General features: G+C 49.4%; 1 protein-coding gene across 2 annotated transcripts in view; it reads left to right on the forward strand.

The window, feature by feature from the left end:
- FBRS (fibrosin) overlaps positions 1–14,969 on the forward strand; it is a 710,625-nt gene that overhangs the window by 417,928 nt on the left and 277,728 nt on the right. For both annotated transcript variants that reach the window (XM_069651625.1, XM_069651626.1), the window contains exon 10: positions 537–581. In XM_069651625.1, coding sequence (XP_069507726.1) covers positions 537–581 — 45 coding nt within the window. The remainder of the gene's footprint in view (positions 1–536; positions 582–14,969) is intronic.

Consider the following 14,969-nt stretch of genomic DNA (forward strand, 5'->3'; position numbering starts at 1 on the left):
GGAAAGAGGAAAGTGCGGAACAGAGGAGAGGACAGAAAAAATAAATAAAAATAATTAAAGGTGGTAGTGCAGCCAGCAATTGGCAAGTGCTAGGTTACGCAGATAGGGTATCTCTAATTTCAGAAGAGAAGTGGGTGGGGGACTATATGGGTATAGATACAGACCCCGGTGTAGGGGGTGGCCAGGAGGCAGTGCAGGTCCAGAGACTGGTAGGCTGACTACACCCACGTGCCACCTGCACCCAGTACTAAAATTGCAAAATGTGGTCTCGAACATCCTTTTCTTGTCTCAAATATTTGCTGTTTTTTTTACATTTCTCATTCTCATTCCTGTACTTGCTATTCTCCTTCACTGCTTTCTCCCCTCTTTCATTTACCTACCAATCTACATAATCCTGTGTCTACTGTACCCTCTCCCTGGCAGCTGGTTTGTCACCCCTCACTAGATTGTATCTATCTTCTGGTAGTGATCCTCTGCCATGCACAATTCAGTTAATTATTCAGATTCTTATTGCTTTTTCTTACCTTCTTTGCCAGTTTGAGAAATATCCTGGAAAGATGGATGGCCTCTATAGGCAGAATGTGAGTACAGTTCCATTACCTTAATGTTACCTTAACATTATCTGTGTGTTCTTAATACTGCCTTACCTTTAAAGTATATTTTGCAGTGTTAATGTTGGGAAGGTTTTTCTATAGAGCAACTTTAACAGGATCTGCAAGTTTTCCATTAAGATGGGCGAAACTATCAATGTTAAACCCTATGGTAGTTGAGGTTCATTCACAAGAGGTTTGACACATGCTTGGATCATTCACAATGGTGAAATACTTAGGTTGTCCCTATGTATATAGGTACTTCTCCTGAAAATGGCTCGACTTCAAGGTAAGTAACCTTAAATTCTCCAGCATTGGATGTTTCAGTTTTACAATATTTAATATTCCTGTCATCAGGCGGGGAAACACTAGTTTAACATTTACCTTAAGTATCAAGTTTAAATTAAGATACCATCACTACTGCAACCCATTTACCTTGTTTCATTCGAGGTTCCTCTCAGCCAATGGGATTGTTAACATGGATTCTTAAGGATAAGTGGATCATTTGTATTATGTGGAGTGTTAAGGGGATACCTTGTATTCCCCTTTCCTTTGCTCCTGTGAATTTTTAGTCACATAGACAACCCTATATTTATGGCTGGTTGCAGTGGACGTGTTCTACCTAGTATTGTGGTATTTTCTACCGCAGACTGTATTCAGTCTCGGTTATGCACAGTAGGGTCATGTGCTAACATGGTGGCTCCTTTCTTTTTTAGCCATTTGTCGTGGTGGTTCTTCATTAGTCTTTCTACCATTCTAGGAAGGGGGGTCTGTGTGCAAGTGTGTTTTCTTTGGAAACCTTGGGTGTCCCTGTGTCTGTGCAGGCAGGAAGTGGGGGACTCCCTTGTCCATTGTCTGCCAGAGTGCCTGAATGGAACCAGTTCCCACTGGGGGGGGCTGGCTTTCTTGATTGGACAGCCACCCGCACCTTTATGTAAAATGCTGAGCACGTTTTCAGAGGAGTGTTAGGTAAAGTTTTCACATTTTGTAATAAATCTTCCTGACCTGTCTCAACCCCAGAACTTTTTGCTTGCACTTGATTATTTTCTTTTGTCCCTAGCTGAAGGGGAATCTTTTTTCCCCCCTCACCTAGTCTTTTACTCTCTTTATGGGTGACATTTTAATGTCTCTCCATAGTGTATGATTGGAGTTAGTTTGCTATAACTTTTGGGCTTAGGCTGGGTTGCCCCTTTGGGCTTCCCTGTTAATTTCTCTACAATGTACTTGGGTGAACTGCTGTTCCCAAGGGGTAAAGAGGGATTTTCATCCCCTTTACATTTTATATTGTGATCTGGCACACCCCACCTTTTATATGCAGTCCTGGAGGGTGGGGGGGATACAATGTATCCCCTTGCTTACTTACCTGTAGCATTTTTGTTACAATTGTACATTTACGTGAAAGACTGTTGGTAGTGGTGTTACTTTAGTGACTAAAGAATCTACTCTCATGTCCCGTCCCCTTTGCTCCATACTACACAGGCGTACCTTTCACCAGAAAATCCTTCTTCCCCTTTAAATTTAGAGGTGCGCAGGGGTGCGGCCCAGGGAGCATGCGCCACCCTAACTCTGCCCTCCGGCGCCACACCTCAGTCCCCTTTTCCACGTTGACGGGAACGAGGCAAATTCACTAGTGCTCCTGGGTTTTGCTTCTGCCATGTAATTCCACATGCGGATATTTCTCTTTTTTTTTGACTTTTTATCATTCAGGTACCCGGTCCTCGGGCGTCAAGCTCCTCCCCGGCGCATGTCGACTTCCACAGGGTTCAGCAGGTGCCCATCCTGCGATGGGCTCTTCCCAACTTCAGACCCCCACTGCCTACGTTGCCTTGGGCCAGACCACGGTTGGCAAGCTTGTACAGCGTGTGGCTTGCTGTCATCGAAATGACTGAAGAACAGACTAGCCAGGTGGAGGGAGCTCTTCCAGAAGTCGCCTCCAGAGGACCTCAAGAACTTCATGAAACACTGAGCCAGGCCCAAGGTAAGGCCGCTATTTTCCATCGCACCCGCAAAGGAGTTGCCTTCCCAAGGACTCTCCCGCGCGGGAGGGACAATTCAGGGCCTTGTACCAGCATGTGCACCGAGGCTGCTGCAGTTACTGGCCTTCGGGCAGAGGGATCCTTGGATCCTCCTGGTGGCAGTGTTGGGGGACCGGAAGGTTCTTGTACCGGATTATCATCCGTGGGGCTCCGCCCTTGTATCAGCAATACGTCCGAGGGGGCGACTAAACGCAGCTCTACCGACTCCCGGGTTGAGGGTGTCACACCTACCGGGTCTAGGCCTGAGGAGGAGGGTAGGCCTCGTGATCCACACGCTAGAGTCTTGGAGGAGGCTGGGCCCAGTGAGCCGAGCAATACGTCGCAGGCACGTGGCAGGCAGTTCGACCAGATGGCCGATGCGCCAGAGGCACCCGTCTGACTCCATTCCAGGAGTTCGGTGTTTTAGGGAGAATTCACATAAATGTGCTCATTCCCTTTACCTTGGAGACCCCCAGCAATCCTAGATTTTTAGGACTTGATTTTTTACCTGGAAAAAGTGTGAACCTTTTTTTCCCCCCCAATCCATGTATTTTGATGTGTGTTTTAAACTTGTGTTCTTTGATTATTTAGTGTTTTTTTTCATTTTTTATTTTTATAGGCTAAATTAGCCTTTTAAAAGAACAGAAGAATTTATCATTCAGCATTTCCACATAACATTTGTACACACGAGTTTTCAAGTCACGTGCATGGAACAATCCCTCATCCCAACATTAACACCAAGACATCAAGCTCCTTATTATGCCATTAGCCTGAATTACCACACTTTGTGCTCTGTCAAAGCATGTTCCCCTTTTTTTGTTGTTACACAAGCAGTTTTTCCAACAGATACAAAAATTGGATTAGTGCATAGTTTAATTGCCTCTCTGCAGTCAAGCAGTGCTTGCCACCAGTCCTCCGCACTTTGGGTTTGGTATTTCATTAGCTGTGACCCCAAAGTCGGTGATCTTTGCGGCCGCAGGCCCTTACAGAACAATGTTAGATGTTTTAAAGTTTCTTCCTCTTGTTTGCAGAATCTACACTCTGCAGTGGTGGCTTCTGCTTTGCGTAGCTCTCTTAGCCACTCCTTGGTTTTGAGGGCATTTAAACAAAATCTTATAAACGAGAGTCTGCTGACATTGTCTGGATGCAGTTCAATGTGATTCAGCAGAGTATTCATGTTTCTGGGTTTGTTCGGGGCATCTTTCATCAAGATGTTGGAATTTCTTTGGGTCCCAGTCAGAATCCAGTCTAATCTCCAGACTTTGGTTTTCGCTAGATTTGGATTTTCGTGTAGAGTTTAGATCTATGTCGTAAAACTCCAAGATTTCCTCGCAGCGTTTATTCCAGAGTGACAGGAGACATGCAGGGTTTCCTTTGCCTCGGTTATGCAATATTTCAAACTGCAGGGCCACTTTCTTCAATGTTGTCAAGACCGGTGGGGGGGGTCTGTACTTCCGCTCTCTATATGGTAGAGGAGAGGCACAGAGGACCCCAGCCAAGATTCTCTATTACGGTAGCGATGGACGAGCAATCAAGGCCTAGCTTCTCAGGAGGTGATGCAGGCTGGTTCTTAAGTACAGTGTATCCCCAAGCCCCCACAAAGGAATGTCCACACACTGTATTACTGAAAACACAGTCTTTATATAATTAATATTCAAGGGTTATGTACACTTATCACAACAACGCACTTTGTGCTCAGGAAAATCAATAATGGTAAATATCTACAATTCTAAAGTGGTACCACTAATATTAGACCTCATTAAAGTGCATCCATAATACTGTAAAAATGGCACGCAGATCAATAAGAAGGAAACCAGCAATAGAGAGAGGAGAGATAACAGATGGTTGAAACAATAGGCAGAAGACTGGCCCTTGCTACTGGACACAGTTCTGTGTGGAGATCCCCCCACCTGGGCAACCTGTAAAATAAAGAGATATAACACAAGCCCAGTCCATATATTGTTCAATAGTCTTATTCTCTCCTACAATGTTTTTACCCCCCCAATGTACCTGGTGGAGTCGAGTTCTTCGAGGAGGCGTCGACAGATCCTTCTTGAATGACCCCCTTTAAAGCAGGAGTCACGGATCGTCGAGAGGCGTCGAGAAGCGTCGAGGAACTCGGTGTTCGATGTCGGGGAATCGACGGCCCTTCTTGAATGCCTTCCCTTTCAAGCGGGAGACACGGGGCGTTGAACGTCCGACAACAAACAGGGTAGAACGGCGTCGATGAGGCGGCAGGCTTCGATCCGAGCGGTGCTCGTCAGCGTCGAGACGTCGGCGTCCTGCGAGGAAGAGGCGTGCGGGGCACCTCGGCGACACTAGTTCTGGACCGCAAAGATTGTGAATGACGGTGGCCCAGCAAGGGCGTCGAGTCGCTCGAGTCTTTGGAGTCGTGAGGTGGCGGGAAACCCACCGGCGGATTCTCCTCGGCGCATTGGTCGTCCTTGACTTTCTCCGGCAGGACAAAAGCGGTCGACGATGCGGACGAGGGAGTCCTTCGAGTCAAATGTTCTTAGGCAAGGAGCGGACGGCTCCGGTCGTCGGCGGCACGGCGCCAAGTGGTTCCCACGGCTGGGCAACACAACTTCGACGGGCCTCCAGCGGTTACACAGACCTGCGAACCCTGGTCGACGGCAATGGACTTCGACAGCGTCGATGTCCGGGTGCTTCACTTCGATCTCCTCGGCGGTCCCGTCTCGGGTCGGCAGCCTTTCGAGGGTCTGACTTCCAGGGCGCTTCGGCGAAGATTCAGCGGTGCTCGATGGTCCCTCGGAGCACGGGAAGAGGGCGCCTAGCCAGGTCCTCTCTCGGGTCAGTCCTCGACGAACACGGCAGCCTTCGGATCGGTCGAAGCAAATGCAGCAGCAAGTCTTCTTCTTCCAGCTGGGCGTCGAGGGTCAGCAGTTCCAGTTACTCTTGAGTGGAGACTCAGCTTCTGAACGCTTCTGAACAACTTTCAGTGGTGGGAGGTCCCCAGATATACTATTCTGTCTCTCATCCACACTGCTGGCACACACACAGCAGCCAATCACACAGAAGGGCATTCATGCAGTCAGTCAGCCAATCAGGCACACAGTGCATTCAGGCCACACTCCTCCCTTTCAGACATTCACAACAAGGAATGTGGATTGGGGCAAGTACCCAGCCATTCAACACTACACACTGCATTCAGACCAGTTTCGGGCAGGGCTGTCTCAGTCTTTGTCTCACATGCCAGAAACCAGACAACCACAACAAGGAGTGTATATTGGTCACCCACTCCATTCACCCAGGTCCCACCCACAGGAGGTACCCACAACATACAGTCAATGGGAAGGCTCCAGTCAGTCTAGCTGGGCCTTCACAACAACACCATATATGGACCTTCCACGCAACAGCCAGTCAGGGGGAAGGGACAGAGTCAGGGCTTCCCAGGACTTTGGGAAAAACAAGATAACAGGCAATAGAAAGCAAGAGGCCACAGGGGCCATCTTGTTTTCTATCAGGAATCAACTGATCCCAATGGCAGGGCCTGGGTATCCCAAAATGGAGGACACCCAGAGCACCTGTCAAATTCAGCATGGAGCTGCCACCAGCCCATACCCTGCTCTGTGGGCCACCCACAGGTGCCCACAAAACATACACTAGGGGCACAGGGTTGTACCCCTACCCATGGGTGCCATAAGGGTATCCCATGGGTCTGTTCACCAAACCAAAAGAGAGAGCTGCACTGCCAGGAGTCCCACATGGACTCCTGGGCAGAAAACACGACAGAACACACGATAAAAAGCAGTAAAGGACAAGGATTCAGAGGCCCTGTCCCTCTGATGCATTTCCAGCATCACAAATGTCACCTTCCGGAACAGACTCAGAAGATTCCAGCTGACACGTGCATTGATTGAAATTAGATTGAATTCATGTCTAATACAGGCAGTAGATGTTCCTTTCGGTAGTTGCAAGACTCTTAACCAGAAAATGTTCTCTAAGGTTGACCATACATCAGAAGAGCATCCAAATGCATTTTCCGCACCGAATATTAGGCACCTTTTGGCAATAGAAATTCCTTACTGGTGTAAAGGAAAATTCTCCATACTTCTTGTGTAGGACACTCGCTTGGCATGCAAATTGTCGACATTTTGTTTTGGTGACTTCTTCCCTAGGGCTGTCATTCAAATGTGAGTTCATTTGCATGTCCAAGTATCGTTTGTTTGTCACATTGCTGAGGCATTCATTCCCCAAGTACCATTTGTTTTTTTTCTGCTTGGATGTTTTCAGATTTTGCAGGGTCAAAACCCCACTCTTTCTTTTGTTGATCTGTAGCCCATTTGCTCTTACATACAGGTCTACAGCATCCATCTTTCGCTGCAGGCCTATTGGTGAGGTATCCAGTAATAAGTCGTCTGCATATAACATCCAACTTATTTGGCATCCATTTATTCTCGGTGAGAATGATCAAACGCCATTGATGGATCTTCCAATGTCCGATAGAAATAGGTTGAATATAACTGCGGCCAGTCGGCAGCCCTGCTTTACTCCACAACGGGTGTTGATCGCCTCAGACAAGGTGCCCTTTTCGTCTAAACTGATTTGAATGGTAGTTCCGGTATGGAGCTCTTGAATAGTTGCTAACAGTTTTTCAGGGCACTCCCACGTCTTCAGTTTGTCCCATAATAGTTCTCGATCTATACTATCAAAAGCGTGGGAGAAGTCTATTAGAGCCAAGTACACTTTAGTTCCAGTTCTAATGAATTCCATCTTTAATACATTTATCATGAGGAGGTTCAGTCCGCAACCTACGCCCTTAACAAAGCAAGTCTGCCGTGGATCCATATGCTTTGATTCGGCTGCCCATTTCACCAGTTGCTGCTGTAAAAGGGTTGCATAGACTTTCCCCAGCACGTCTAAGAGTGCTATAGGGCGGTAGTCTTTGGGGTCAGTGCGATTTCCTTTCTTGAAGATGGGAATAATAATCGCACTCTTCCATGATTTGGGACTTTTGCAGTTGGCCGATATCCTCTTGAACAAGGCGTAGCATAGCTCCGTCCACAGTCCCGGTTTTTGCTTAAAAGTGTGGTTCGTTAGACTGTCAGGTCCTGCAGCTCTGGAGGAGCTGGCTTTTTTTAATTATCTCCTCAATTTCACTCTTATCAAACTTTAGGTTCCAATTTTCATGTATGGGGGCTGATCTCGTTCTTGCATCTCCTCTTTTGTTGTACAGTGTGGAGAAATGTTTCACCCACTCGGCTTCTGTTATTACATCGGCCAGCAATGCCATATGGGGAGCCCCTTCGTTGTTAATTTTCCAAAACTCAGAGTTTTTATTTTGAAGTTTCTCAATTATTTATTCTGAGTCATTTTGCACATAACTGCTTTGTGGGATCTAAGCCAATGTTTATATTTTTGCTTACATTCTCGTGTCCAAAACTCCCTGTGCTTATTCTCCTAGGAGACCCAAAGGCACTCTGGCGTGATTAGCTGGCTGACTGTCCGGCAAGGACATTCACCCTTCTGGGTGAGTGACAGCTAGACTGGAATGAAGGGGAAAACTGTTTAAAAGGCGAGTCTCTGGGACTGCAAAGCAGTCGACCACTGGAACAAAATAACCAAAGAAGAGCTGGAAGAGGACAGCTGCTGCAACTCCTGGACCGTTGGTTTGCCTGGTGAAGCCCTGCTGCAGGTCCAAATTGCCAAGTTCATCTCGACCGAGAAGCCCCTTCAAGGACGACTTCTCCCTTTTGAGTTGGTGGGACCAATCGATTCGTAAGCCGCCTGGATACCATTATCAAGGCTGGTTAGGATTAACCAGAGAGAGGGATACCATCTTGTGCGCTTCAATCTACAGCTGCTGGAACTGAAGTGACACCATCTTGTTTGCTTTTTCCGACGATCCTGTGCGGTGCAGGAGTCCTGACTGCTCAGCTCTCTACCAAAAACTGTGTGGTTTATACTTCTATTTATACTTAATTTGCACCAGGATAGTACATAGAGCTGAGGATGGGCCGTATCTCCAGGGGAGTGCCCCCCCCCCCAATCCTTCTCTGGGTGATCCGGCGTTGTGCCGTTGATGTGGGGCAACCGATGTCTGTTAGGCAGTCTAGGACTATCTTGGGCCCAATTATAGCATTTACTCACTGTATCATGGCACCAAGGAGTTGGCAACTGCGTTTTCACTTCTCAGTGGGGGGGGGGGGTGTGGGAGGGAGTCCGCTTCTTATTGATCTCAGGAGGAACCCTTCGCCGTTAACTTAGTTCAGGTGGAAGCTTTCCATTCAATCAAGTTGCCACCGTTTCCTGAGCGCCCCCAGGTGCACTTGGAGCCGAGTAAGTGCTGCTGACCAGTTCTCAGCGAGAGGGCATCCGCTCATCAGTTAATCTATGCTGCCTTCCGGGTGGCTATTCCTTTAATGAGTCAGGGTCCCCAAGCTCAGTAGCCCCGTGAGGTAGTGTGCCACTTCCTGCATTCTGGCCCAAGGACCTGCAGCGGGCAGGCGTGTCTCTGCAGTTGGTATTCTCGGTCCGCCCTCACGATCAGGGTCCTGCACTTCGAGATGGGGCGGGGTAGGCCGGGACAGCGGAATGGAAGAGAGCGAGGGTTCGGGCAGCTCACCGTCGCTGTCCGCGTGAGGTGCTGCTCCTTCCCCCGTTTGCCACTGCATGCCTTCACAGTATGTAGCACGCGTGGGACGGAGGGGCCTCACAGTCCACTGACCGTTGGCTAAGTATCTGCCGGGTGAGCGGGGGTCCTTCTCTTGCTCCTCGGTGTCACTGAGCTGCTGGGCCGACTGGGAGGTCTCATGCACGCATCTGTTGCAGCGTTGCTTTCAGTTTCGATCACACGTGCCAAGGCGGGCCAGTGGTTCACTACACAGCCCGAAAACCAGCAATTCTGATGCTTGTTAATCTGCTTAGAATCACATGCTGTGCATATGGTCCGACATCCAGTGTTAACCGCTGACTATTTCATCTTGTCTTTCGGGGGACTGAAAGGGGACGTCGGCATAGGCGTGTCTAAAACACTATCGCTATCGTGACGTGTGTAGTACCCAAAAATCCCTCACGCGCCGAGGTCCCTCAGATTGTTTTTTTCCGCCCAGATAACTGGTCGCCCTATAGCGGAGCTCTTCATGAGACATTGTTTATCTTACTGAATTGTCGGTTTAATCCCTGTTAAGTCACTTCGTCTATCAAGAACATCTTCGACGAAGACTACGGGGGAACCGCCTACGGCTGTGGATTCCGGCACCTAAGATCCGGCGTTCGGACCTCCACGTGGTCGGCCCTTCTGGCCGGCCTACACAGTAGGGAGAGTGGGCTCGGGGTTTGCCATACTGCTATAAGATGTCTTTCCTCTTTTCCACTTCTTTCCTTTTTGGTCTGGTCACCCTTCCCTTCTGCTATGGAAAGTGCTCCATTTAGATTCTGCCCTCTGTGAAGGGTCAGATATCCGTGGAAAGACGAGCACACTTCGTGCACGCTTGTCTCCCCCTAGAGCAATAAAGCGGTGTTCAGCGTATAAACTCCTAAACCTAATCCCTTAAGGAGCGCCGGTTGAAGCGGTGGGCCGCAGACGGTATGTAACGTGTGGAGCCTCCCTCCCCTGCCGCGACACCAGCCGAGAGTGACGGGGGTACATTGGATGACCAAACGTCCAACGCGGACGTTGTAGACCTTGAGGCGGACGATTCTAGAGCCGCCACGCCCGTCCCTGACCCTTCTAGGCTCGACTCCGGTCTTGTTACAGGGACCATACCCGGTGACAGGGGCGTACAATCGCACCACACAAAACACACAACCCAAGCGCCCTCCTCGACGAGGTCGAAGAAGGCTCAAGCGCCATCGGATGGATCTGATCCGAAGCCTTCCCCGCATCCGCAGCAGCGCATGACGACTGGGCTTAATAAACTTAAGAAAGGCGCTACTCCCCAAACTACACACGCAGAAGTTTCTGAACAAGAAACTTCAACAACTTTCAAGGTTTCCAAGGCTCATGCAGGCCCGAAAACTACGAGTCTAACTAGGCCTCTACCCGGGAAGCCATCATCATCGGCGGTGTTGTCCCCCGAAGATTCGGTAACTATCAGTAAAGAGCATCAATAGGATTGCTACGGCAGCGGGCCTTGTACCGGTTTCGCCCACAATTATGGGCCAATCCGCCGAAAGGTTTTCCACGGTTTTGGAAAACGATCCTGAGGACTCTTACGAAGAGAGCCAGGTACCCCTCAAGCACCCTGAGGAGATCCTCTGAACGCCTTAGGGCGGAGGACCCGGTTCCTTCTCAGCTGGGTCCATTTGTGTCATCCAAGTGGACCACGGAGCAATTTGAGGGGTATATGGATCGGCTGCAGCAGGTTTTCGGTGTTTCTGATCAACCTCCGCCGAAAAAAGCTCGGGTAGACCCTAACCCTCATACACAAGTTGCCCAGCACCTAGATTTTCAACACTATGTTGATTATCAAGAAGATGTCCAGAAGGACACGTATAGAGACATCTATACAGAAGAAGAGGAGACTTCTTTTCTGGACAATTATGGGGAAGATCAAGGCGCAACGGACAACTGGGAGGACACCCAGCAGGATGATCACAATTCTGATATTGTTTGCCTCGACTCTCCCCCATCCACACTGGTTAGGCAGGCTCCCCCGGTGGATGATCAAATGGCTTTCAACAACCCGTTGAAAAAAAGCAGCGGAATTCTTTAAAATTGCCACGCTTGAGGCATTGCCTGAACAGGATTTCGCGGAAAACATTATTAATGACAAGCCTCCGGCTAGCCAGTCTATCCCCCTCTTGAGCTCTGTAAAGAGATGGCTGGCCCCTTCTTTACTCACACCCACTCAGACGAGGGCTGTGAACCCAAGGGTCGAAAAACTCTTCCGGCCCTCCCCCACCAACCCGCTTTACATCAAAGGGCACGCAATCCCAGACTCGCTGGTGGTGACCAACACTCGCAAGAGAGCAGGGGTTCCCCCTGCCACGGGAGAGTCACCCCCGGACAAGGAGTCCAAAAGGTTATATGCCTTAGGCAAACGGGTCACGTCGGCGGCTGCTTATACCGTCCGGATTGCCAATAACACAACGTTACTGGCAAGCTACGTCGACGCCCAATTGAACCTACTCCAGGAAGGCCTCCAGGAGGTTCTGGAACCAACCAGAGCCAAGCTTCTCGCCATTGTCTCGGAGGGTAAACTTGCCAATCAAAATGTTGTAAAGAATACCCTGGACTCCGCTGAGACAGCAGGCAGGTCTCTCGCACAGGGTACTCGCCTAAAGAGACACGCGTCGCTGCGCACGTTGGGTTTCAGGCCTGAGACCCAGGCATCCATCATCAATAAACCCATAGAAGAGGCCAACCTCTTCGAGAAGGCGGTAGATGATGCCTTGGAGACAGCCAAGAAGGAGCATGAGACTATTGTCGCTGCACCAAATTTCCCAAAAACCCTCTTCACAGAGGGGCAGCAATTCTCGACGGTCCTTTCGAGGACAAGCCTGCGCCGCTCAAAATAATTTCGGCACGGGCAACTTTAACGCAAGTCAACCGGCTGCAAGCCCCACTTACTACCCCCAGAGGGGTCAGAAGCGTGGAAAGAATAGAGGCAGAGGCTCCAATTCCAGAGGTGCGTCAACCTCGGGTCAGAAATGACAACAAAGTTCAGGTCCCCTCCCATGTCTCCCCGGTCGGGGGGCGATTAACATCTTTCCTCAAAGCATGGGAGGGGATAACTTCAGACCAGTGGGTGTTTAAATACGGTCTCCCACGGTTATTGCGTGGAATTCGCCCGACCCCCACAGTTCAGACCGCCGAAGCATCAACGCCTTTCACCGGAACATCTGCAGATCCTGGTCCAAGAGGTGGAGGCGCTGCTGGGAAAGGACACCATAGAAGCCGTCCAGATTCTTCAGGTAAACGAGGGTATTTATTCAATATACTTCCTTGTACCCAAAAAGGATCTCACCATGCGTCCTGTTCTAGACCTGCACCCAGCGAACAAGTTCATAAAGCCCCAGAAGTTTCGCATGGTAACACTTCAAGAGGTGATCCCATTGCTAAAACAAGGGGACTTACTTTCATATTTCAATGCTGCCAGCGCACAGAAAATTTCTAAGGTTCGTGATTCAGGACAAACACAACCAGTTCAAGGTACTCCCCTTCGGCATAGCCTCGGCGCCACAGGTGTTTACCAAGGTCCTGGCAGTGGCAGCAGCACACCTGCGCAGACTTTCAGTTCCAGTTTATCCTTACCTCATCACGGGGGACTCGTTCGACATTTGTTTTTCGAACACCCAAAAGACAGTACACCTACTGTTCAGCCTAGGATTTTCTATCAACGAAAAGAAATCCAGCTTAGTCCCCAGCCAAGTAAAACAGTTCCTGGGGGCTCTAATTCGCACGGAAGACTGTCTAGTCTTCCCTTCCAGCGAGAGGTTCAGAACATGCTCTCTCAAGTTCCTCAGTATGTAGCCAGTCGGAAGGTGACGGTACGCAAAGCTATGCGTTTGCTAGGGATGATGGCGTCATGTATATACTTGGTCCCCCACGCGCGGCTGCGCATGCGTCCCATGCAGGAGTGGCTCAACAGCCAGTGGTGTCAGGCCAGCGGACAATGGGAAGAGCTGTTAGTTGTCTCGCCAGCCCTCGTTCTCTCTCTGCAGTGGTGGTCGAGGGAGAACCTCTTGAAGGGGAAAACCTTCACCACCCCTGCAGTGGAAGCCACTCTCACGACAGACGCATCTCTCACAGGGTGGGGGGCTCACCTGCTTCAACAAACAGCGCACAGAGTGTGGTCCCCTCATGTAGCGTCCAACCATATAAACCTACTGGAGCTACTGACAGTGTTCAAAGCATTGAAGTCCTTTCAGGAGCAACTGCAAGTAAAGAAAGTGCTGGTCCTAACCGACAGCACAACAGCAATGTATTATCTGAACAAGCAGGGGGGCACTCACTCTCCAGGGCTATCCAAGCTGTCCCAAAATATCTGGATATGGGCTCTCAAACACAAGATGTTCCTGTTATCCCAACATGTTCCAGGGGAACTCAATCTTCTGGCAGACGTACTCAGCAGAGATTTTCCTCTGCCAGAAGAATACGAATGGCGTCTACACGAAGACATTGTATCCAACGTCTTCGTAGAATGGGGGTTTCCAGAGATCCACTTGTTCGCTACTCAGGAGAACGGCCAATGCCCATATTACACCTCCAGGTACCCCCAGAACCGATCCAAGGGGAACGGTCTCTGGATAACTTGGTCGGGGAAATTTGTTTATGCTTCCTTCCTCCATCCCCCCCCCCCCCCGACTCCCCTTCTGAACAAGATAGTGCACAAGATGCACCAGGAACCAGTCACCATGATTCTGGTGGCTCCCATGTGGGCCCGCCAACCCTGGTTTGCGCAACTGATGGAAATGTCCCTCTCCCCACCAGTCAAACTGCCCTGCCCGTACAACATGTTGTCTCAGGACAAGGGGGAGACTCTGCACGCATGCCCACAAACTCTGAACTTAGCAGCCTGGCTCCTGAGGTCATAGTTTGGACATCTTCAACTCCCTCAAAGATGCATGGACATACTGAGGGAGGCAAGAAAGCCTAACACACGTTATTGCTGTGCCAGCAAATGGAAACGTTTTGTCATTTGGTGCAGTTCCAAAGGCGTCAATCCCACTGATTGTTCGCCTTCACACATTGTGTTATATCTATCCCATCTATTGGACTCTGGGTTAGTCTTCAATTCCTTAAAGGTTCACCTAACGGCGTTGTCAGCCTACACCAGGTCACAGCAGAAGGTGTTGTGGTGGAAAATACCTGTGATTAAAGCCTTTATGGAAGGGGTTAAAAGAATGTATCCCCCCATCACTCACCCAGCCCCTGGGTGGGATCTAAATGTGGTTTTAACTAGGCTTATGGGACCCCCTTTTGAGCCTATGCATAAAGCTAGTCTGAAAGACCTGACTTACAAGACAGCCTTTCTAGTAGCGATCACTTCTATTAGAAGAGTAGCGAACTACAGGCCCTCTCGGTCTTGGACCCCTTTGTTACAGTCCACAAAGATAAAGTAGTTCTGCGCACTCATCCCAGATTTGCGCCGAAAGTTATTTCGAAGTTCCATGTGAAACAGTCAATCGAACTACCCACGTTCTTCCAGAGACCTACTAACATGGCCGAAAGAAGCCTTCACACACTAGATGTGCGCAGGGCAGTCATGTTCTACATGGATAGAACTAAACCACTGAGGAAAATTAAACAATTCTTTGTTTCAGTGGCAGCTGGTAGAGAAGGGGACCCTGTCTCTAAATCGGCAATATCAAGGTGGATTGTCAAATGCATCACACTGTTACACTGTGGCAAAGAAAGAACTGCCCTTCAAGCCTAGAGCACATTCTACTCGAGGCA

This window comes from Ambystoma mexicanum, chromosome 3p (genome assembly GCF_040938575.1).
Source record: "Ambystoma mexicanum isolate Mex_15411 chromosome 3p, UKY_AmexF1_1, whole genome shotgun sequence".
NCBI classification, from domain to species: domain Eukaryota; kingdom Metazoa; phylum Chordata; class Amphibia; order Caudata; family Ambystomatidae; genus Ambystoma; species Ambystoma mexicanum.